Source organism: Centruroides sculpturatus, unplaced genomic scaffold (genome assembly GCF_000671375.1).
Source record: "Centruroides sculpturatus isolate CEXI.00-Female unplaced genomic scaffold, Cexi_2.0 scaffold1487, whole genome shotgun sequence".
Classification (NCBI taxonomy): domain Eukaryota; kingdom Metazoa; phylum Arthropoda; class Arachnida; order Scorpiones; family Buthidae; genus Centruroides; species Centruroides sculpturatus.
The window spans coordinates 115,466-142,099 of NW_019385691.1; the positions used below are offsets into that span (position 1 = coordinate 115,466).

General features: G+C 31.5%; 1 protein-coding gene across 3 annotated transcripts in view; it reads left to right on the forward strand.

Moving 5' to 3' along the window:
* Positions 1-20,072, forward strand: part of LOC111641238 (syntaxin-binding protein 5-like) — a 122,990-nt gene extending 102,918 nt beyond the window's left edge. The window contains exons 12-14 of one of the 3 annotated variants that reach the window (XM_023387374.1): positions 4,131-4,187; positions 17,441-17,557; positions 19,927-20,072. In XM_023387374.1, coding sequence (XP_023243142.1) covers positions 4,131-4,187; positions 17,441-17,557; positions 19,927-20,057 — 305 coding nt within the window. In that variant the 3' untranslated portion in view covers positions 20,058-20,072. The remainder of the gene's footprint in view (positions 1-4,130; positions 4,188-17,440; positions 17,558-19,926) is intronic. The other 2 variants (XM_023387375.1, XM_023387376.1) reach the window with 2 other exon arrangements.
* Positions 20,073-26,634: the final 6,562 nt, after the last annotated feature.

The following is a 26,634-nucleotide window of genomic DNA, read 5'->3' on the forward strand; positions in this document are numbered from 1 at the left end:
CTGCAATCTTTGGCTTATGTCTTGGGCTACTCAAATATTTTACGTTTTTGATACTAAATTAACATCTGAAGTATAATTTTTTATTGTTTTTATATTTTTCAATATATTTTTTTGTTTGTACAAAATAAAAAAATAATTTTTAACGATACAATAGTCTTCGTTAGGCTTAACATCGACGAAAATTCAACGCAAAGCGACACGCAACGGAGAAAAATTTCAACATCAGATACGTTAACTATTTTTTCGTACATAAATCGGTTATCCGAAATTTCAGTTATACAAACAACCACAGTCCCCAATTGATTCGGAAAATCGACACTCTACTGTATATAATGTTAAATAAAATAAACATTTTTTTCTATTCCAGCACAACGTTTAATATGTTAAAAACGTTTTGACCATTTTAAGCGATCTTCTTCAGTTCAAATTTGAACCTATTAAACGTTGTGCTGGAATAGAAAAAGGTGTTTATTTTATTTAACATTATATATTGTAAAAAAAATGACTCATTTCATTTATGATTGAAATGAGACTGTGACATACAGTTTACATCATAAATGAAATGAGTCATTTTTTTTTTACAATGTATAATGTTAAAAATGGAATTATTATTAAACTGAAATTTTATGGCAGTCTAAGTAATATTTCCAGGCTTGTGGTACTGAAATGCAATCTGTGTTGATGCAATTTCCGATCTGGTCAGCTCTGTAAATTTCTAAGGCCTCCAATGATCTTATGTCATGTTGGTCAAAGGCTCTATGTATAATTTCATTTTAAAATTTAATTTTATTAATAATTTTATTTTTAACATTACACATTGTAAAAAAATTTGCTCATTTTATGTATGATGTAAACTGTTCATCACAGCCTTGTTTGAACATGTTTTTGAAAGGTTTAAAAATTTAGAACACAGCAATATTTGATTGATAGAACTGTTTTTTGTATTCGTTCCTGACGAGGACTGATAAACTGTGGCTGAAAATATTTGACCAGTAAAAATTTTTTATTTGTTTGCTGGAAATTGTGTTTAGGCATTATTTCTTTGAGTATTACAGTTCCAGTTTATGTGTGTGCAGTTTTTGTTTTTGTATCCAGATTGCATTAGAAGTTCATTTATAGTTAATCAAGGCCTCCTACCCCTAAAGTTTCCATATCTGGTCTTGGATTTCACCTATCTAACTCCAAGATTGGTTGGTCCAGTTTTCAAATTCTGTTTTTTGAAAATTATATGGTTTCACATTCAGCTACTTGTGGTTCTACATTTATGGCATATAAAAGGCTCGTCATTATATGATTATAACACTTACGTGTTGTGGCGTTACAGGAGTGGCATCTTGGAGAATGAACTCGTCCGACTTTAGAAAATGAACTCGTCCGCTAGCACTTTCAGTAGTATATAACTACCGTCTTCAGGCGGTCTATCGAATACATCAGCTTAAGATTTTCGAACACTTATCCAACAGTTTCACAAATTTCGGATTTTCGAAATTATCGAACAATATTTCCGTCGAATTAACTGATTTTTTCATTTTTGAATGTTATTTAAAAATCATTTTATGCATCATAGCGCGTGGAACGAAAACAGTTTTACTTAAGCATGTTTTAGGAAGAATAAGGCCGTAAAAGAGCCCAGAACATGCATAAAGTATAAGATATGTCAAAAAGACATCCGAGTAGCAAAGACTTCAACATCGTGGATTTAGTTGTTTAAAGGCTGTTACCCAAAGTTCTGGTAATTCGAGAGTTGGGGAGTTGCACGGTTCAGTGGCTGAAATATAGNAAGATTCTTCCTGGAAAGTTTTGCTACAAATTACACAAAAGGAAATTCATTGCTTTTGTGTGTATTGTCAAGATGTCTTTTCATGTCCCATTCAGAATGGTGAAAACACACCATCAGTAAAAGGATGTTAATGCAAGGTTGTAATGGCATGTTGTGTTAAGTGTAGAGCCATCATATTTATTTTAATTATCTGTTGTCCTATTCAAAGGAATCATAAGAGAAAATGAAAACAATAGACACATCAAAGAGTGGAGGGTGCATGGGAAAATAGGGTTGAGTTAAAAATACTGACAATTTCAATGTAATGAGATTTCATTATATGAAAAGTCTTATATTCCTGTGCCTTGGAGCTGTAGATAGCTTTGAGTTAATGCAATTTGATTTAATGAGATTTTACTTTAGTTAGATAGATTTCTTTCAAAAAATATAATTGTTTTTTGATGTACTTTGAATGATTCATTTCCAAATACAGTATTCTTAATATCTTGAAATTTGTTTTGTCTTTGAAACCTGACAAGTTTTGCTACAAATTACACAAAAAGAAATATGCTCACCATTAACTTCCTTTTATGGATATCCATGTTTTAAAAATTCTGCAGCATATTTCCTTTTCTTTACAATTATTGTTTTTTTGGATAATTTGTTTTTTTCATATATATAAATCTATTAATTTTTGTAGTTGTTGTTGTTGTTCATTGTCAATCTTCTTCAATTGAACATCGTCTATACTTTTGAAGATTTTTTTTTAAACAGAGGAGTAATATTTATGAAAGTGTTTACACAGCCATATAAGAATAATTTGTAATCCCACTTTGGATTTTAACCCTATGTTTGGATATTCCTATTCTATTGTGTTAGTATAACAAATGGAAACTGATGTAAAATACAAAAATGATGTGATAAATAATCTTATATTTAACAATTTATTTTACTATTTCTGTACATCTTGCAATAGAAAATTCTATCAAAATTGTCAAAATCACTACATTTCAATTAAAATTTTGGTTGTCAATTATTTATTTTTTCTTTGATATCAACTTTTTTCAGAATCGCAGGCTGACAGCTCTGGTAAAAAACATTTTCAGTCATTTTAAGCCAGCTTCAGTTACAGAAAATTCTTAAAATGGAATATTGATTCAAATACAATAAAATATTGATTTAATGGAGTTCAGATTTAACAAACAAAATTATCAAGCTGTATGTCGTATATGAAAATTAACACCCTATTTATTTTTAAATGCTTTTTATATTTAATTAAAGTAAGAGGAGGGTGTTTTGTTTTTTTAAATCCCCAAGAGTCACCACTCTTGAGAACATTGTTTAGTTAAATACAATTAAAGTGTATTTTCCAAAATATGTTTGTTTATTTTGAAATTCATATCATGATCTTTACAGTTCCAAGAGTGACTATCATAAATATTGTGTTATTTACTAAGTTTCCTATAAGAACCAATAGTCTAAAACAATACTTTCCTTGTCAAACACCTTTATTTCATAAATTGTTATTGTATACAAAATGATGTGATGATGGTGGTATGAAATATTCCCGTTTACGCGGTCTAAAGGAACACAGCACACACTTCCTTTTTAACAATAACAATACAATGACACTTTAATATCTCCGAATCTGCGAGTGACTCTCTGGCACTCCACAATCGAGCAACACTCCGGCACCCGACAATTATTGGTAATTACAATACTGGTTCTTGACCAGCCACACAGCTACCCACTCTGGTTAGCTCCCCAGTTAGTACTGCGGTCAGCACTCCTCTCAGTACTGCCTCCACACACAACTCTGACTCTACACACCCAAAAGGAAGCGCACAAATTTTCTTTCTCTCACCATTTCTCCCTCTCTAGGCAGGACAATCTCCCCCACATTCTTGGGGATACTGTTACCTCACCCACCTAACATGTGTGACAAAGCTGTGGACTGTCCATCACCACTTGCTGACATCCACACACCTGACACATGTTACAACTGAACTTAGCAATTGTTATCTATTGCTATTGAACAGCAATTTGATAAGAAAAGCATTGTTTTGGATTAATCAGTTCTTATAAGAAACTTAATAAACTTTATTTATAACTTACTTAAAAAAAACAAAATTTATTTGATAAATAATTTTTATTAATTTAGCTTTTCACTTATTAATTAATGCTATTGTTTTAAAATCTGTTTTAATAACTTTTCATTTAATCACATTTGACAACACTCATTAAATATCAGATTAAATTTGTTTTTTTTTTATTTATTTATTTACTGTTGTTTCAACAAAATGTATTTTATTTTATAATTTATTTATTAATAAATGTTTTTATTTTATGTTGTTTTTAAATTTTATTTAAGCAGGTTGTGGCTTTTGTAAATGGCTATCCGTGTTACGATGTCCAGCATTTATTTCAGGTAATCTGGACTGATGGAAATAATAAATTCATCTATGTCCATATGACATTACAGTTAAAACAACTATTAAATTAAAATTAGTTAAAAACACTATTCAAATATAAGAGAATTGTTTCATTTTAACTCTTTAAGCTCTGAATATTACTTTTTTCCTCTACCTGAACATGAAATTGTTTTTACTCCTTAATCTACAAGGGAATTTGTATAGCAAAACCAGTCAAACAACTTTTCCTTTGGCTGACTTCGTCTCAAATGGATTAAACTTTTGGCTGATTTCTTGTTTAAAGAGTTAAACTTTGAAAAAATTTTATTATTGAAACAAATTTTTGTATTTTTCTGTACAATCAAATAAAAAAAAATTGACATGACAATAACATGTATATTATTGTATATATTATCATTACAATAATTATTAAGTACAAAATAAACAGCATTATCCAATATGAAATGCCAGATGATGTGACTGAATTAGCTGTTGGCAAGCTGTTGTTTGTAGGATAGCCAAAGTTGCCAATTTAGCTAGTTTGGTTTTTCATTTGGCCATAAAAAAATTATAATTCTTCTATTGTCAAGATAGGAATTTAACTATTTTTCCATTTTGTCTAGCTACCAAAAAACAAAAGGTTTTTCTTTGATGTTAATATAGCACATAAGCTGTAATGAAAAAGTAGCTTAATTATTTTTATTTGATTGCTTTTGGACAATTCTGTGACAAGATTCTTCCTGGAAAGTTTTGCTACAAATTACACAAAAGGAAATTCATTGCTTTTGTGTGTATTGTCAAGATGTCTTTTCATGTCCCATTCAGAATGGTGAAAACACACCATCAGTAAAAGGATGTTAATGCAAGGTTGTAATGGCATGTTGTGTTAAGTGTAGAGCCATCATATTTATTTTAATTATCTGTTGTCCTATTCAAAGGAATCATAAGAGAAAATGAAAACAATAGACACATCAAAGAGTGGAGGGTGCATGGGAAAATAGGGTTGAGTTAAAAATACTGACAATTTCAATGTAATGAGATTTCATTATATGAAAAGTCTTATATTCCTGTGCCTTGGAGCTGTAGATAGCTTTGAGTTAATGCAATTTGATTTAATGAGATTTTACTTTAGTTAGATAGATTTCTTTCAAAAAATATAATTGTTTTTTGATGTACTTTGAATGATTCATTTCCAAATACAGTATTCTTAATATCTTGAAATTTGTTTTGTCTTTGAAACCTGACAAGTTTTGCTACAAATTACACAAAAAGAAATATGCTCACCATTAACTTCCTTTTATGGATATCCATGTTTTAAAAATTCTGCAGCATATTTCCTTTTCTTTACAATTATTGTTTTTTTGGATAATTTGTTTTTTTCATATATATAAATCTATTAATTTTTGTAGTTGTTGTTGTTGTTCATTGTCAATCTTCTTCAATTGAACATCGTCTATACTTTTGAAGATTTTTTTTTAAACAGAGGAGTAATATTTATGAAAGTGTTTACACAGCCATATAAGAATAATTTGTAATCCCACTTTGGATTTTAACCCTATGTTTGGATATTCCTATTCTATTGTGTTAGTATAACAAATGGAAACTGATGTAAAATACAAAAATGATGTGATAAATAATCTTATATTTAACAATTTATTTTACTATTTCTGTACATCTTGCAATAGAAAATTCTATCAAAATTGTCAAAATCACTACATTTCAATTAAAATTTTGGTTGTCAATTATTTATTTTTTCTTTGATATCAACTTTTTTCAGAATCGCAGGCTGACAGCTCTGGTAAAAAACATTTTCAGTCATTTTAAGCCAGCTTCAGTTACAGAAAATTCTTAAAATGGAATATTGATTCAAATACAATAAAATATTGATTTAATGGAGTTCAGATTTAACAAACAAAATTATCAAGCTGTATGTCGTATATGAAAATTAACACCCTATTTATTTTTAAATGCTTTTTATATTTAATTAAAGTAAGAGGAGGGTGTTTTGTTTTTTTAAATCCCCAAGAGTCACCACTCTTGAGAACATTGTTTAGTTAAATACAATTAAAGTGTATTTTCCAAAATATGTTTGTTTATTTTGATTCAGATTGTATACTTGTGTATTATGGTCTCAGAACTATGATGATTACATAAGCAATAATGTACATAAAAAAACTGTTCTATGAATTTGAAATTCTCATACACACTTAATTTTAATTACATTAATGTATATATATAAGTAAAAACAAATAAACGAACTAATTTGTCAATTTTTTAACACGTGCATTCAGAAAACCTATTTTATTATATAAGGGACTTTTTACTTTAACGGACACTACTTGCCTGAATTAGCCTGTTAAATCAAGATTTTATAGTTATCAAACAATAATTTAATCTATATATATAAAAATGAATGTATGTCTGTGTGTCTGTCTGTCCTTCATGCATTACTACACCATTTATCCGATTGCCTTGAAACTTTGGGAAGTTGTTTAATACACTCCCGCAAAGGTTTCTGGTATTGTACATTTATCCTACTATAGATGGTGCGCATGTGTATGAACATTTCATTGTGAGCATTTCAGCATGGTTAGGAGTTGAACCTTGAAATTTGGTACACAGTTAGGGTATGTCATGAGAACGCACACTAACAAGGGATTTTACCCCCCCCCCCCCCCGAGGGGAAAGGGACAGGATTAAGGCTTCATCAGTGGAAGTGTTAAGAATGGAAGTGTTGAGAGAAAGCAAAGTGCAAGATTTACAGGTGCAGATGCAGTTTTTTGTGTTAAATCGAACATAATTTTAGACCCATCTAAAAATTTTCTAATTAGTCAGGTACAGGGGAACCTATTTCTTGCATTCTGTGAAAACGGGTAAGATTGGCTATAATGTAATAATCTTAATCTTTGCTATTGTTACTTTTTGCCCAAGTACCAAGCAACGCTGGGCTTATCTGCTAGTTATTAACATATAAGTAATGGTTAAATAGTAATGAAGTAAATAAGGATGAGTATGTATGTTCAAGTATTCAAAATTATTGATTGTATGTGTAGTAAAAGAAAACTTTCTTATTTCTTATCATAAAGTGCACATTTTGTCTAACTCAAGTGCATCTGTAGCATTAATCACACACGCATATTGTAAAAATCATATCTTCACAATATGGTGCCAGGAATTTTGCAATTTAAAAATAAGCATTAGATCTATTCTTTCACAAATAAAAGCAAACTGATTTTTATCACTTAATGAAACATCAAACACCTTCTATCACTGAGAAATGTTTATTTAACAAAGCACTAACTTTTTCAGCCTAATAGAATAGGCCATCTTCAGTTGTAATTGAATTTGAATGTATTTTAAAATTTTAAATTCTAGCGATGGAATGTCCGAATATTATACATTCAAATTTAAAATAAAAACAATAGATAAATTAACAAATAAATAACAAAATAAAATATACTAAATACACTGAAGCAACAACGACATATATAATATAATAAATAAAATAAAATATCTAAAAATGCATCAAAATATAAGGGCAGTTATGGTCTAAGAATTTTTATATTTTAATTTTTCTTTTATGTAGAATTTCCATGCAGAAGCTAGTCCATTTGCATCCCTGGTATTAATACAATCATCCTTTAATTTACTTTTATAGATTTCAATTTTTTCTTTGTGCAATACTAATGATGGGAAACGCATGGTCCCAAGGATAGTTGCTTCACTCCATTTAAGTACAGAGTCCTCTGCTTGTGCCATACTTGACAAAACTATGTTGTAGTGCCCTTTGTTAATAAGTGAACTTGGCAATTCTAAACTGATTTGTTTGGGTTCTTAATTTTTTCTTTTTCATATCTTTTAATTAGTCCTTCCATTGTACTCTTTTTATATCCCAAGTTTGAAGCTATTTCTTTGATTCTATTAATCTCTTTCATTCTGTCTAGTACATTAGAGCAATATGAATATGCTCTTCAAATGAGTGTACGAAAAGCAGACAGTTTGTATCCGTGTGGGTCGTTTGAGTTAGCTGGAATGTAAAGTGGACTATGTGTTGGTTTTATGTAAATACCTGTTGTTATACAATCTCCTTTCAATTGGATATCTATATCCAGAAAATGTATCCATTCATGACTTTTTTGTTCTAGTTTAAGTTTTAATCCATTATTGTTGCTGTTGTTGATTACTTGTACGAACTCGTGTATTCTCTTGCCGTATTTCCAAATAATGCACACATTGTCCACATATCTTTTGTAAAATAAAATATTCATTCTGAACCATTAATAATGTGTTTCTCTAAATTGCATAGAACCATGATAGTTCACATAATATTCCTGATATCAGGCTTCCCGTAGATACCCCTTTATTTTGTCTGTATGCTTATTTATCAAAACTGAAACTGAAGAAGGACTCATAGCATACCAATTTGGAAAAGTCCTTGTGAGAGAGCCCAAGGCCAGAGAGAGTGTAAATCCAGTTGTTTTTGGGTGGTTGACGAGATTAGATGTCAGATCAAGGAGCTCGAACAGATTGAGGAGTGATCTCAACTCCTCAATCTCAATCAGGCAGACTAAAGAGATAAAACAGGAACAACTACCCTGTTTTATCTCTTTAGTCTGCCTTTTAAAGCCAATAATGAGAAGTTACAAGTTAGTGAGGATACTGGGAATTGGCAAGTAAATAAGACTTTCTCCATGTGTGATGTATGCTGAATCCACAGCCACGTGTAAGGAAACATGTGCAGCACTGGGATATAGCTACCTGATTAATCCGTGTGAATAAGCAAGTGAGAGAATGTTTCGCCACATGTAAGGCCCTTAATGATAGTTTCAATGAAGATATCAAATATTCGCCAATGCAAACTGATTGAACAATTCCAACCGACCATCTTGAATTCAATCATAGTGTCAATTGTTGCCAACCAATCCACATCTGAATGACTGGTACATCCCTTATTCTTATCCTTATTCGTATTATTCTTCTCTTTCCTATATTAGTCCATAATTAGTTATAGTTTAGTTTAGTATGACTGCAATTTACCAATTGTTAGAAGGTTAATGAAGAGTAAGAGTTGCTGTAGTTACACTTTATACTCTCAAAAGTGGAAAACTGTATTCTGCCCTCTAATCAATATAATAAACACATATTGACTGATTTTTCTTTGTCTTTTTATTGCGTGTTTTGCCCTTTTACAACATATTGCCATTCCATATGAACAAAGTTTATTGCATAAAGATTTATAGAAAATAATTATTTGCTATTATCTATAGAAGTTACCACTTTCAAAAGATAAATTTACTGATAGCTCTTTAAGTTGTGTATAATAACCCCTTGATCTAAAGGCTGTAGTTTTGAACTTGTATGGGTGACATGAACACCAATGTAATGCAACATAAATTCTTGATGACGGGATGCACAGGACAGTTATCAATCAATAATAAATTTTTTTTTTCTTCTCAGTTCTTCATCTCATTTTTGCAGTTTGCCACAGAAAATGTCAGAGGTCATCCAAACGCTTCGCCTAGATTTGTAGTTTATCAATATCCATTGATTTTTGAAACATCTTAGATTTTTCAATTTACTAATTACTAACAATTTTCTCTTTTCCATTCCCATAAGATTTGTGCTAGTAGAATAGTAACTCTTTCTTTAGATAACTTTTCTTCTGCACAGCTTTCTATTTTTGAACTGTAGTATTCTATTTGGTATAAGCTTATAAAAACAACTTGTTTCATCTGCATTAAAGATACAATCTTGGAAATTTTCTCTAATTTTTGATCACTTATTTTGCAACCAGTCTTCTACCATGTCTCTGTTTATTGCATCTGCTTCTCCAACAACCTTTCCACTTCCAATATTGTCTCTTTTTAAATCTCTTGATCCAACTTCTGCTGCATTTAAACTTAGGAAGCAAATTGGAAAAAAGTACTAACTCTTCCATTTTTGACTACATTATAGCAACACTAATAGTCATGTTTTTAAGTCTTTGTTGAGAAAATTATTTTAACAGTACTTGATCTACTTGGCATCACGTGCTGATTTTTCTAAGCTTTTTATCATTTAAATTATCACATTTGAAACGTGCAAGTATTTTGTCTTTTTTCTTCCAAATGATGATAACTGTTGATTTAGTTATAGCACTATTCATTTGTGATTTAATTATATTCATTTCTTTACATAATTTGCTTTGCTTTACACCACTTTCCAGATTTTTAATAATTTCATATTTAGTCTGTAATGTAAATGACTTATGTTTCTGTTTTCACTGTTTAGCACTTAGTCATCATATTTCACAAGGACATACACATGACACTTTGTAATTCCACTCTTGTCATTCAACTTAATGAATGGCAAGTCAATACGCCTCAAGATTACCTGCAGTTCATTATAACCAAGATCAGTGAACAGAATTTTTCTAACCAATAACAGCATAAATTTTAAATTTTGTGATGGTTTGGTTTTGAAATTTAAATTTGAAATACTGTATTTACAGTATAAATTTTCTAGCCAATGAAAAGCATACTTTCAATTTCCTAACATTAAATGGGCAGGAAATTGAACAAAATCATTTAACCATTAATAACAGATGAGAAGTAACATTTAAAATTTAAATTACAGCACTAACAAATAAAAATTCTTGACAGTGTAAATTTATAAGTTCATTGTTAATGAGCTGGTAGATGAACCTCAGAAAATACCCTAATGAAGTAAGAAAAGTGATAGAGAGAGTATAAAAATCTAAATTTGTGATGAAAAATTAGGTAAATAAATTGCATTAAAATTAATTAAAAGCAAATATACCCAAATTAAACAATAATTCTCATATTTGGTCATTTTAGGTCACGGCCTCTTATCTTTTGTTTAACCCTTTCATGTCACCTTCCATTATCTTATGGAGGAAAAATTATTTAAAAACCCTATTAAAAACTCAAGAGTATTCTTTGTATGCATGACCCATTATAAGCAATAACTTTCATTTTTTTAAATGCAAATATTGTTCATTATATATGAGTTTGTTGTAGCTGGAAAAAATAACATTGCTCTTATGGGTGTTTTATTCATACTTTTATATAAATTAGTTCGTTGTAACCAAGAGTTTGTTATAAGTGAACACTACTACATATTCCTAATAATAATAGTAAATGAGACCACTACATACAGTCAACTCACATTAATATGAACCACTAGGAAAACAATAGTTAATGTGAATATTTGATAAAGCAAACTAGCTATTAATATTTTTAGGGTCAAGATCAAGTTTGTATAATTTAGGTAGTTATGGCTTGAAAGATGATTGAAATCTATAAATTATATTTTGAATTAATTTACTAAATAAAGTTAAATTTATTTACATAAACAAATTAACATTCTAAATGACTTTCAAATCGAACAAAATGAGGAAGAGATGTATAGAGCTGTATATCAGAGTGTTGAAACAAAAGAAAGCTAAAAAAAAATATGTGATATTTTTTTTCTGTTGAAGATTGTTTGAAAAGGAAGAAAATAATTTTTGGTGCTGATAAAGGACACTCCAAACTGGAAGACAGAGAGGTTTTATTTTACAGACTATACAGTGTGAAAGCGGGAACAAGAATGAGGAACACGTGTTGCTGCTGTGCAAACTACATAACGCACCCTGGTGGTGGAACCCAGCATAACAAAAATTAAATATTTTTCTTTAACAGGTGCCCAAAGAATAAAAAGGGAGCCAAATTTCATTCAAAGTTACAAATTTGGTGAAAGCTGGAAAATTTGGCTACTTTCCTACTTTCTTGGCTTCACTGTATGCACTCTCCAATAAGCAAACTAGCAAATGTTTGCATGAGACCACTTTTTTTAAAGGGGTGGGTGTCCTTAAATTATAACTCCTGTTTTCTTTGTATAGTAGAATGGTCTGCTAAAACCAGATGTTTAAATTGCTTTATAATTAGAGGTCAAACATAACTTTGTTTATTAGGAAAAAAAATCTGTTCTACTCAAAATAGAACATTACAGTACCACTTTTTTTGTTCACTTCAAAAAGTATTGTGAGATTCTGGACACCCCCCTAATTAATTGAAAATCGACGTCAAATAGACTACATAAATTTTTAAAAGTAATATTTCTGATTTTAAATGAAAGGCTTTAATGTTAAAAACGAAGGAAACTGGTAAAACTAGCTTCCTTATCAACAGAAGTTCGACATCCTTTTTGTTTTCCCTTATCTTCATAAATTTTGAGTCACATACAGTCCAGTTACCCCTCTGTAAACCCCCACTCATCCTAAACACGTGGGAATAATTCAATTTTCTCATTGGAGAAAATCATCAAAAGGGAGGGATTCTTTAGTATCATTCAGGGAGTACGCCAGAAGATCCCAAGGAGGACAGACGTATTCCATATAAGCTCCGAACGGCCAACACCAATATTAACTCCCGAAATTATATACTGCTAAAGAAAATAAAATAATCATTTTCTTTATCTTAGTTTATTTAACTCCTTTGCTACACAGCAGTTTTTAATTTTAATGTAATTAAACATAAAAAATACTTAAAACTGAAAAAAATGAAAGAAATGCGTTAATTTTGAAGAGAAAGCTTCAAACTTTATTTTCCATTGTCTCGCCTTTCTGCGAAATTTGACACCAATGAGTCATTGTGTTTACAGCTGGATGATCTTGAGAACAGCTGGTGTTGGTATTTTCCGGGACATTCTCATAGACGTCTCAGGAGGAGAAATACTAGCTGGCTGTATATTTTTAAAAAATTACGTTTTTTTATTGCGATTTCTGACCCCCCGACTTAATTAAACGTATACATAATAAAATCTATTAATTTAAAAAATTAAAAAACTATTGGAGGTTGTTTTTGACATCAGAAAGTAGCTATAAATAACTTTACCGAAGTAAAATCCATGCACTAGAACTTTAGAACGATGAATAAAATTTGATAAAAAAAATCCCCGTAAAAAAACAATTAAGTGTTAATCATGCGTCATTAAAGATACATTAAAATTGTGATAAAATTTTTTCGCGCTGGAAAAAATTTTTGAAAAAATTTGGAGACTTAAAAACATCCGAAAAAGAAAAAAATTTTCAAAGGGGTCGAAACACCTGAGATTTCTGTAATGCTATGTAAACTGCCCGAATTAACTCAGGATAAGGGCTTAAGGGTTTTTGAAGTAATTAATTAATGAAGTGCCGACAGAGAATTAAAAAGGGTCAAGAACGAAACTAAAAGAATTAACCAAAGATAAGGACATTAGCATCTACTTTCATACAGAAGAAAAGAGTATACTTTGAGCTAGTATGATTGTAACTGGAATTCTGATCTCTCTCTCGATAGTATAAATAGATATATTTGAAAGTCCAATTTGTATAGTTTTTCTTTTGTTTATTAAATATTCGTTTTTATGTTAAAGAAATGTCTCTTAAAATGCCTGAATCAAAATATTTTATCATCTCCATAACTTTCCATTACGCGTGTTAATCCGCGATTTATAAACTTCATTAACTGGTGTCATCATCCTGACATTGGATAGAGACTCTATAGTCTATATCCTTTTTATTAATAAAAGCCCTTGTATAAAAAGTTTTAGTGAGCCAATGTAACGATTGTGTGTCAGTAAGTGACATAGGTCAAATATCTATGCCCGTGGCATCTCACAGTATCGACTGCATTTACATTTTCAAAACTTGCCTTAATTTTTTTTTCTTTAATTTGAGTAAAGTAGATATATATACTGTATTTTTGTGGAATGACCATTTTGTAGAATTTTTGTGGTATTTTATATATATTATTAAAGTATAATATATAAGCAATTGATTTTGAAAGTGGGGCAAATCCATTTTATGTTATTGCTAGATATTTAATGGTTTGCATTTGGATGGGTTTAAAAATATTCATAAACAGTACATAAATAGACTTATGGTATTTTATATTTTTGGTCTTATTTCATGTAAATTTAGTATGCAATAATGGTTATCCATGTTAGGTTAAAAAAATCATAGTTTTGGTATGGTGCCAATGGGCTTGCCTCACTTTCAAAAGCAATGATTTGTTGAAAATGTTGATTTTTTTTTAATGGAATATAAGTATAATAACAAATTGAATATTTTATTTATTTACTTATTTATTTTATTTCAACATTTCATACATTTTTAAAAAAGCTACAATAAAACAAATAATAAATTTAATTTTATAGGGAAAAGTAAATAAAATAAGAAAAAATATTCAGTAATAAGTTGCATACATATAATGATATTTCTTAATTTAGATGGTGCAAATTTTTAAGGTATTCATGATGAATGGGTAGTACATAGGATAATAAATCCATTATATCTTTATATATTTTTCTTTAGAGTGGATTTGCCTCACTTTCAAAATCAACACACAATAAATGTTGTTGACGGTATAAATTACTAGTAACAAATTTATATTGATATTATAAGATATTTATTGTGAATTGATTAAAAACATAAATTTTTATGTTACCACTAATCTTTATTACAAATTAACTATTTTTTTCACAAAATGGACTTGCCCACTTTCAAAATTAATGGCTCATATTCATATGAGTCATTAATAAGTATTATATATATATATATATAAAATACTTTAATAAAAAATGCATATACTAAAATATTTTATGTAACAGTTCATTATGAGTTACATGCACAAAAATATGGAACTACAATAGCATATATCCTACAGAAAACTAAGAATGGAAATAAAATCTTTGTATAATCCACCCCACTCTGCCCCCTCTGTAGTAGCCATTGAAAACACAATATCTGTTAATATGCAGTTTAGAAGGTTCTATCTCAAACATTAAATTGTTTCCATATTTCACTTTATTGTAGGATGTAACTATAAAATAAGTTACATTAGAAATGGAATACTGAAAAGGTTCTAAACTTTACAAGCAGAAGGTACAAATACATATCAAATGACAATTGTTTTTTTATTATACTGCTTTGCTTTATTTATCAAATAATAATAAAGTATACAATAACAATAAATGTTAAAATAAACTCAGGGACAATTAAATAGAAAATAATTTTAATGTGAATAGTATCCAATGACAAATTAAGAGTCAGTTACTTATCTCTCAATCATATAGCATGCTAACATAATTAATACTCATGAGATGCTGAACCTATAACCTTGGACTTGGTAATGCAGATTTCTTAACTTATTGTACTAAATTACTAGCAAAATTTATAACAATCCACGAAAAACCTTTTTTTACGAGTGTTATGTCACTAGTAAATTCCACAAGTACTTTTGACCTCCACCTGGGAGATTCATAAAGCTATCAGGGGGGCAACTGCATCAACTACAAGGATGGGGAAACACTTGCACAGGCGTGGAAGTATTTGTTCGAGGAATTTGAACAGTGTTGGTCAGAGGGGTAAAACCCGACGCGCACATTTATTTATTTACATCATTGGCAACATCGTTACGACGGTCGGGTCGAAACACGGCCAGTCACCACCTGAAGCAGTCCTCGGTGGAGGTCGAAAGTACTTGTGGAATTTACTAGTGACATAACACTCGTAAAAAAAGGTTTTTCTTGGATTGTTATTATTCAACGCAGTGTTAAGTTGTTGGAAGTCGTTTATCTTAGCAAAATTTAATTAGAATATTAGATATTGGTAGTTTTTACTGTTAAAAATTTAAATAACTTATGTTTCTTTACCTAACTTTTTTAGAGTTTTGTAGAATTTTTTTACTGTTTGAAAATATAGTATGTTATTTTAATTTTTATGTGAAATATAAGAATATATAAACTGTTAGCCATTAAAATTGCAACAGTAAAAAAGGACAAGAACTATCAAAGCTGTATGTATTATATAGATAATTTATGGAATGGGGAAATTATTACAATTTCAACTCAGTTCAAGCAGTGAAAGTACAGAAGTCAGTATCTTATGCAATTATTATGAGCAATAATAATTACTGCTATAGAACTTGGCTTGGAGAGGAATAAACATTGAATGTGTGCATGGGGTTTTGACATGTTGCCATAATTCAACTGCTGTGGTTACAGGCCATCTATGATGTGCCAGTCATTGCAAGATCATGTACCATACATGTTCAATAGGTGAAAATCCAGTGACCATGCAGGCCAACGATGAAATGAAGCCTAGTGGGAATTGCAATTAAAGAATTGTTTGACAATGCATGCCATGTGTAATCATGCATTGTCCTGTTGGTTGGCTCCAGACATGCCTTTAAGATAAAGGACATCAAAAGGCTCCAACACCTCAGAGGTGTAATGATGTGTGTTTAATGTACTGGAAATGGGTGCTAGGCACAAGCATGACTGGAATGCAATGATAGCCCATATCAAGTGCTGGACTGGTATGGTGATGGATAATGCAAGCCTGACTCAGTCTTTTGCTACAGTGTCACCACACATGGATGCATCCATCATGATGCTTTAGAAAGAAGTGGGATTTATCTGAAAAGATGATGATGATTGTTTTGCCATGCTTAATGTTCTATGGATGCTAATGCTGCAGACAGTATCAAACCATCTATGTTGAGCTGGTTTTTGTGCAACACTTCCTAATTTTTCAGCTGAGGTTTGTGATGTGGCTGTATATCAGCAATAGCTGACTGGATAAGACATCTCTCCTTAACTGGCAATTCCATATTCACATCACTGTTGCCACATTTCTTCCAATACAAACACCAGTTTTGTGGCAGGATAATCTACAGTCGCAATATGCCACAGTTCTCCCACTATCAAAATTGGAAGCCTTTTGATCTGGCTGCCATATTTTTTGACAAGGCATACTTAAACACCTGTATGCAAGAACAGCAAGAAAACATAATTTCAGTACTTAATACCAGTTCTCTATTACCTCTTATACTATTATCTCTTATACTCTTATATTACTTCAAGAAGTGTTACTGGCTCACATGATTTGCATTTGTGTTGTGCTGCTAATCATTTATATCTTCTACCATGATATATGTATACATCGTGCAAATTTTGAGACAATCATATGCATCCTTTTTAGTATTGCAATTTTAATTGCCAGAAGTATATATATTTATTATGACTGCACTATATACAGTACATTATATATTGTACTGTTTTTTGTATGTCATTAATATATTTAAATTTCATGAATTATTTCTAGAGTTATAGATATAATTATTCTATATTTTAAGGTAAATTTTGATACTAAAAAGTGGAAACGGTGATTTATTAAGCTTATAAACATTTATTTATATTTTAAAATTAAAAAAAAATTAAAACTGTGCTTTTTTTTTTCTTACAGAAAAGATTGATAATTCTCTGTCTCGTTCTCGGAGCTCCAGTATATCTAGTTTAGAAAATATCAGTTCTGAGGCGATTCAAGTACTTATTTTTACAGAATCATTTTGCAGGAAAGGAGGTAACTTTATAATAAGATTAAGATTAATACAAATCATGAATTCTCTAAATCAGAGTTCAACATTTTTTTCAATTTAAAAGCCAAATTGTATCTTTGAGATTAAGTCACAGGCAGAAAAATAATTACAGCATTTTATGAATATGTGGAAAATAAGGCATTTGTATTCTTAATTAATTAAACAGTAAAAAGTATACCTGTGCAATATTTTAGTGAGGTACTGAACTGTGTGGGGTTTGTTAAAGATGCAATATCAATTTCTATTTTATAGTAATAAGACATAATGTGACATAATACAGTATCTGAATTTAATAAATCTTCTGATAATATTAAAAAGTAATGCTAATAGGTTTTCATTATCAAATATATTTACATATAATCAAGTTTTGTACTACTAACAAATGTTCAAAGCAAAATTTCTTAAATTTAGATATACTGTAATGCTTTTGAGCATGCAAGAGTTGACTGTGGAAAGTCATGCATAGGAGTATGTTAATTAAAATGCCTCAATTGCCAAATAATAATGATATAGGCCAATTATCTACCAAGGTCAGGCCAGATGTGGCTCGTGGGCTTCCAATTGGACTATCATGCTCTAAATTTAAACATTGTTTGTTTTTGTTTATAGTTATTTATATTAAACTAATTTAGTAAATTAAAAATTTATTAAAATTTTTAGTAAGAAATATTTTCAATGAAAATTTTTAATATTGTTTTCCAGAATATTTAATTAATTAAATAAAATACATTACAATTTAATTTTTATATTGGATTTATCATTCAGGATGACTGACTTTTATGCCCATTAGTAGGAATTTGTTTTCTTTCAGAGACAAATTAAAGTTGATATGTTTTTAATAATTCCAAATAAATCCACACAACAAATAAGTTATATTGCAATTAATAATTGTTCCTTTTATTACTAATAAGTGCTCTTAGCACTAGAAACTGTTTTAACATTTTATTGCCTTTAGATCTTAATTATTTTTTTCTCTCATCTGGAAAACAAATTATGTTGGCTTATGTCTATTTCAGTTTGCTGAAAAATCAGATTCCTAGTTAGGACTAAGACAATCATGATTTTTATAAAAGTAGTAGATTGATAATAATCAAATATTGTTAAAATGTCATTTGTGTTTATTAAGGACATTGCTTAAAGCATTGATGACATCTAATGAAAAAGAAACATAGTAAACACAAACACTGAACCACTTTACGGTGTGGAACGATCGATTAAACAATATATTCCAGAGGGTTAATTCCATCCCAGCAGATTATCATGGCTTGTCCACCATCTTCATTTCTTGGTTTTTGGAACTTGAAGACCCAACTCAGTTTTTTCTTATATCTAGATTTTAATTTCTCTGCTAGTCTCTCTTATATGGTTATTCTGGACACCCCCTAAGTAGAAGATAACTAAAAATTGGCGCTGGAATATGTAGATTTTTAGAAAAGCTGCCCCCTGGTGACGATACATGTAGAAATTTCTTCTGTAAAAGTTCATCCAGTGGAGAATTTTTTCTAATAAAATTGAAGACAAAACTGTCCAAAAAGGATCACCATTTATTATTTTTTGTGTTCCAAGACTAACACATTTTCAGCGACTGACCTTTCTTTTTAGGCTGCTTGTCGCTGGAAAAATTACAAAAAGTCCTTTTAAAAAACACAAAACACATCCAATTAAAATTTTTTAAAATTTCTGAAAAAGAAGAAAATTTTTATTAGAAAAAATTCTCCATCGGATGAACTTTTACAGAAGAAATTTCTACATGTATCGTCACCAGGGGGCAGCTTTTCTAAAAATCTACATATTCCAGCACCAATTTTTAGTAGAAAAAAGCAGAGGAAACCCCAAAAGAAGGTATAGATGGAAGTAAGCAAGACAACTGTATGTCACCAGTTCCTTTTTCAGAAATTTTTAAAAATTTTAATTGGATGTATTTTGTTTTTTTTAAAAGGACTCTCTGTAATTTTTCCGGCGACAAGCAGCCTAAAAAGAAAGGTCAGTCGCCGAGAATGTGTTAGTCTTGGAACACAAAAAATAATAAATGGTGATTCTTTTTGGACAGTTTTGTCTTCAATTTTATTAGAAAAAATTCTCAATCGGACAAACTTTTACATATATACAATGTATTTATTTTTTATTTTTTAATTCATATATTCACAAAGTTTAGTTGTAACTTTTCTCATGTTTTAGCAAAAACTTTCTGATCAAATTTAAGCAATTCTTCAATATGAAAGGATATTACCAGAATATTATTTATGTTGATATTAAAATTTTAAAATAATATAATATTTACATATTTGACATACATCTGATTTAATATGAATAATTATTTATAATAAATATTATTTTCATTTTTTACATTTAGATCTAGTATCAAGTGCCAGTTTATGGATTGGAACAAGTTTAGGTTCTATATTAGCAATTATACTTACCATTCCACCTGGCATAGAAGCACGACAAACTCAACCTGTCATTGTTTCTCCTAGTGGTCAGTAAAAGTATTTCTATATTTGTTATATAATTATAGTTATTTTTCTTATAGTGCTATCTTATTTGCAGATTATTATTTTATCTATACAAAATATTTATCTATGAATTGCTTTGAATCAAAATTGTTTATATAAGATTATCATGATACGAATGTATTTAGAAGAATTTTCTATAATCTTACACTGTTTTAACTCTCTGTAAATCCTGTAATGATGGAGAATACTTGAAAACATTTGAAAAATAAAATTTTTTAAAATAATAAAATAAGAAAATTTTAATTTTTAAATGTTTTTGGACTATCAAACCATTCAGCTTCAGCTCATACAAGTTTTGGAGTCACATTGAGTTCCAGATGTATGTGAAATTCAAAAATTATGTAAGAAATTTACTTACATACATATCCTTATGCTAATAATCTAAAATGGGTAAGCAGCAGGCAAAAGAAGAGTACAGTTGTATAAACAGTTGTATATTTTCTCTCTTTTTTTTTCAGATACTCATTCACTTGTTCCAACCAAAAGTTACTTAGTCTTCCCCTACTGTGTTTCCCATCCATCTTTTCCATGTATACTCTCTTCAACAGTTCTTTCATTCTCTCAACATAGTTAAACCATCATAGGTCTGATTTCCTCATTTTTTCAGCTATATTCTCTCTCACCCCACACTCTTCCATCACTTGTTCATTTTTCACATAGTCTCTCCTTGTTATGCCATACACTCCTCTCAAATACCTCATCTCACATGCAGTAATGTGACTTCTGTGACACTTCTGCCATACCAAAGTTTCATACCTTATGTAAGTTAGCTGACTTTTAGGGATATTTAATCCCTAAAGGATGTTCTAGCGATGTTCACATGTGGATGTGGCAGAGGAGACAAGATAAGAAGTATTTTACAAAAAATCCATTTATTTTAGCATAAAACAAACTTACATTACAAAACAAATATTTCTGAACACAATCAGTTGTTCTGAAGTCTCACGCATTAATGTTCTTTTTGTTATTCATCGTTGCAGATGGCCCCGGGACAGTGTTGTTAAACAGTTTGTGAGACAGGTGGGGAGATTCTGTTGATCTGTGTCAGCAACAGCACAGCTTCAGTATCTGCACAAAGATGGAAAACTTCATCTCAAGGGTGTTGACACACACCGTCTATTTGTGTCAGAACCTTTTCAGAGTCCCCCGTGTCCTTGAAGATGGGCTTATACCAATCTTCATGCTCCCCATTTGTCCATTCTGATTGGTTCTACGTCTCCTTTTTCCTGCTCCCTGATTAGTCTCTCGTCTGTCCCTAAGTGAAAGACAAGACCCTTCTCATGGCCCTGTTTGGGCCATGAGAAGGGTCAGCTTTGAAGAATCTACCCAACACAATCTGATAACTCTGAACCGAGCGTGTTGTTGAGACTTTGAAATTGCGCTCATATTTTCCTCGTCTAGTTTATGACATCTTAGAATTTTTCATGACCTGGCATGATGTCCACTTTTATAATTAACCTTTCTCCTTTTTCAAACTTTTCTATGTTCTAATTGTTTGTATACAAGCTCCTTGCCAAAGATCCATCTCTACTGGAGGATGTTTGTTTACATTTATTGCATCATGTTTTACATTAATAGTATTTTTTTTTCTCATTTTGGTTTCATATGACTAGCACAACTGATCCAATCTTTGATTGGTTTTTAACAATGGAGGTTTTTCCTAGTTTTTGTTTTAATAAATTTCTATAATAAATGTTTAATTTCAACCTGTTTTTGGAACCTCACACATATATGAGCACAGGAACAACACTCTCATACATAGCTGTTCATGCCTCTTTGGACGTCCTTTTATCCCTTGCAAATCTACTTATTGCACCCACCATCTGTGCTCCAACATTCACTCTTCTAATGATTTCACAGTATCTTTTCATTCCTGTCATACTTCCCAGATATACAAACTCATTCACTTGTTCCAGTTGTTCACCAACCAATTCAATCATGCAAGCTATTTTGGAATTTCTTCATCATGTCTATGGTTAAAGTATCAAAGCACAGAACGAAACATTTGTTTTTATCATTAGGCTAATTTATGTATTTTGAATGAAGCCAATGTATTGTTTCAATAATTGCACACTGTACTTAATGTATACAAGTTTCATCCAATAATAATCACATATTTGCTCTTTATCTGAGAATTTGTATGTTGTACTTATAAATACACTCTGCTCCAAAAAATACCTTTTTAGACATTAAACAAAAGTTGAATTTTTTTTTTAACTTTTTCTTGGTATCTCTCACCATTCAACAGTTATTCTGTAAAAACAAGAGATCAACATTTTTTTAATGAGGTGATTTTACCACCTCAAACCATAATATGGTTTGGGGTGTTTTGTGTTTTTCAAAAAACAGTTTTTAAAAACACAAAACTGTTTTTTTACAGTTTTGTGTTACAGATGAATTAATCAACTTGCATATAATGTTTCAGAATTTTTTGAATTTCTGGGTTGTCTAACCTCCTTTATAAGTAATAAACAACAATATACACCAAAAGTTATTGTAATAATCTGAAAAAATTATTGAGCTATTGATTTGCTTCATGATAATACATGGCCACATTCCATCCACAGCACAAAGAAATTGCTGAAAAAAATTCCACTGGGAAATCTTTGAACACCACTATATAGCTTCAGTCCAGCAGCAAACTAATTACTAGCCAGTTTGAATGTGTTTAATATGGTTATATGGCTGTTCAGAGCCATACGACCGCTGGCAGTCAGCCAACTTTATAGATGTGCATGAGAGGTCGCCACTAGGATGTAAAACAACGTCTTACAAAGCCAGGATAATTTAACCTTGAGTGAAAACTACATTGGTTATAGCGACGTCAGGCAGTCAGATGGCTCTGTACAGCCCTAATTAGTACCAGCACTGGAGCGTCAGATAGCGGTTAATGTGTTAAGTATGCCTTCAATGAGTTCATAAGCTTATGAACTCATTGAAGACATTGACTTGTTCTTGTTTTACAGTTAAGAAGGGCTATCCTTTTAGCTAGGACTTTGCCCTGTAAGAATATGAAAGAAGAGTTTAGGAAAGTTGATGATTAGGAGGAAGAGGAAATAAAGATAGATAGGACAGTGTGGATAAGAAATAGCCCAGAGCCCCTCCACGGGATCCCATGGGCGCCACCTCGCATTTATTAAGATCAGAAAACAATTACATTTGAACGTATGTACATATATACAAGGCATTAACAATGTTTATACTCCATCATTGGGAGAGCAGCTCGGTGGATCGAGAGCCTTACTCCTTGATAAATTTGATAACTTTCATCAAATTTTTGTTGTCAATGAAATTGTGCTCACCGAGAGGCCAATTGAAACCTTCCTTGAGACAAGTCCCCATCAGTTTTAGTCTTTGGTCTCTGTATTTGGTACAGTCGTTGATCAGATGTTCTACGGTGTCTTAAGAATTTATGTCGACGTCGCACTTATTGAAGTTCTTCTTCCTGAAGTGTTCTAAGTAGGCATTGAATGCCCCGTGTCCAGTGAGACATTGTGGAAGTTCATAGCTTGGGTAGAAACTTTTGTTTTTGTGTCGTCTTTCGATTGAAGGAATAAATTTGTAGCATTGTCTTCCGGTGTTTGACTTGTCCCATTCCCCTTGCCATAGAATCCTGATTTCTTGTCTTATATAGTGGTGCACATAATTAACTGGGAAATGAGTGTATGTAATGTTTGAGTTCGTCCTTGCTTTTTTCGCCAATTTGTCAGCAAGTTCGTTGCCTATATAACCACTGTGACTTGGTATCCATTGGAACAAGATTTCAAATTGCTGTCCTAGGTCATGGGCAAGAGCAATTAGATCCACTGGGAGTGCCGTGCTGTTTTTCATTGTTTTGAGAATATATAAGGCAACCTTGCTGTCTGTGAAAATGGTTATCTTTTTTGGCGTTGTCAGATTTAATTGTTTTATGTATGAGATGGCTTTATAGATCGCCCATAACTTGGCTTGGGTTATAGTGCATTCATTTGCCAGCCTGAAAGCTGCCTGATACATTGTGTTTTTTCCTTTTTTGATTATGAGTCCAAATCCTACTCCCTGGTCGTCCTTTGATCCGTCCATGTATATTGTTATTAGCTGCTCGTTTTCTTGATTTGTGATATTATCGTATTTGTGGGATCTGCGAATATCTGAGGGATGATATTTGCAGGGGTGAATGAAAATGATTGCCACGAATGGATGGGGCGAGTACGATATAGGATCAAACAAATTTTATGTACCAAAAATATGATTATATCGGATCACAACACAAGAGGTCAGCTTAGGCCTGGCACGTGGCAGCTTACACAAAGAGTCCACCGAAGACCAATCAAAGGACACACCTTCACACATGAACGCCAGGAATCTGAATGCCCGGTTTCCGGTTCCCCACTATATATAACTCCTCCACCACTCTCATCGTGCTGCCACACAAAAACCGTTCAAAACACAAATAAAACCGCGCGTACAGCAATCGCGACAATCGTTTACATTAATTACATTGACAAAATATGTATATATACACAAAGATAATTATAGGTAAAAGAAAACAATTTTTTTTTTTTACAGCAGAGACCAACAATATACACGCGGATGACACATATTCCAATAGGACTTTGTATGGACACCTCATCCTGGGGTCAGTCGGTAAATCCTTGTTTTTTAATTTATGGTCTATCCTTTCAATGAAACAAGAGATGTCCTTTGTATTGTTTGGTGGCAGGTTGCCCTTTTTCTGTAGTTGTTCTATATCAGACTCCGATATATCAGCGAAATTCTTATTATAAAGCATCCACTCCCATGTTATCTGTTTTCCTTTTAGATGTATAGGCATAAGGTTTGAAATGACTAATAGGGGATCCGTTGGTGATGTTCACTATGCTCTACAAATCTTAATCGCTGATTTCCTCTGAATTGATAATAGCTTCCTTTTTACATGAACTCTGTCTAGAGCTGCATTCCAGATCTGAACTCCATAGAGCACCGCAGGTTCTATAGCTTGTAAGTAAATTGTTTTGGTATGCTTTGGGTGAAGACCCCAAGTATTCCTAGTTATGCTGCTTAGCTGGTTGGATCTTTATATGGCTTTGTTGCAGACATAGTTGACATGATGCTGCCAATTTAGGGTCCTATCAAACACAATGCCCAGGTATTTCATTTGTTGCACATTCTTTATCCCTTTCCCATGTATTTTCACTCCAATTGCTCTTTTAATTGACTTCTTTTATTCTTTCTGGTTATCACAATAGCCTTGCATTTCTCATAGTTTATTGGTAATCTGTGTTTGTTGCTCCATATCCCAATGTTAGCCAGTGTGTTATTTGCAATTTCTGCCACCTGATCGCAATTTTTGTGTGCGACCATAATCAGGGTGTCATCCACGTATGCCTGTAATCTTAATTCCTCCATGTCATCTTGTTGCTCTAGGAGTTCGTCCAAGACCAAATTCCAAACACCCGGTCTGCATCTGGACCCTTGTGGGCACCCTTTTGTTACTTCTACTTCCACTTTGATGTTGTTGGTATATAAGCCTGCCGTTCTTTTAGATAAATAATTTTTCATTAGGTTATGTTGCTTGGACATTTTGTTTTTATTAGCCGGTTTATTACACTTGGCTACCATAAATTATCAAAAGCCTTTCTGAAATCAATCCTAATGAGCATGACATGTCGACCTTGTTCCCATGATTTATGTATAAAATCTGTAACTTTTAAGATTGCATGAATTGTTGAAGTCCCAGGTTTAAACCCGTATTGTTTGTAGCTGCTTTTCTTGGTCGTATTTAGGTGCCAATCAATTCTTTTAATGATCAACCTGTCCAGCACCTTCCCCAAGACTGGGAAAAGGCTAATTGGGCGGAAGTCTTCAGATTTGCTGGCATTCTGTGTTTTTGGAATCAATTTGATATTTGCTTTTTTCCACACAGCTGGAAAAAATCCTGTCCTCAGACATTCATTGTATAGGTGTACAATTGCCATGGGTATTGCTTTAAATGCATTTTTTACCGTTTCCGCAGTTATATTGTCCAAGCCTGGAGATTTTCTATTTGCTATCGATAGTATGGTTTCTTGCACCTCTTGGAAAGTAAAAAGGCTATCCTGTATTTGTGTAGATCGATGTTGTGTTGCGTTCCTCATTTCTTTATGTAAGTCCGAGTCTTTGATTTTGTCATCGATAGGAAAATGGAATTGTAAATTTCTTCTGGTCCAATTCCGGGTTATTCCCATTTCCTCCGATCAAATTGGGAACCTGACATTTCCTCTTTTTTGTTGAAAATTACTCAATATATCACGTTCCATGGATTCCTCCTCAATTCTTTTCCGCAGAAATCCCGCCAGGCCTTTGTACGCATGCTATTTATGGCTTTTTTGTATTCTTTTAGAGCCTTCCTGTATTCCTCCTTGTGATTATTTCTAAATTTGTCATCTCTGGCTCTGGTCATTTTCTTCCTCAACTTTCAGACGTTTTTCCGCTGTTCAGATAAGTTATTTGTCCACCAGATTGTTCTTTTTATGTCTGTTTTGATCATTCTTGTTGATAGCTCTTCTGCTTCCTGGATTGCTCTTGTG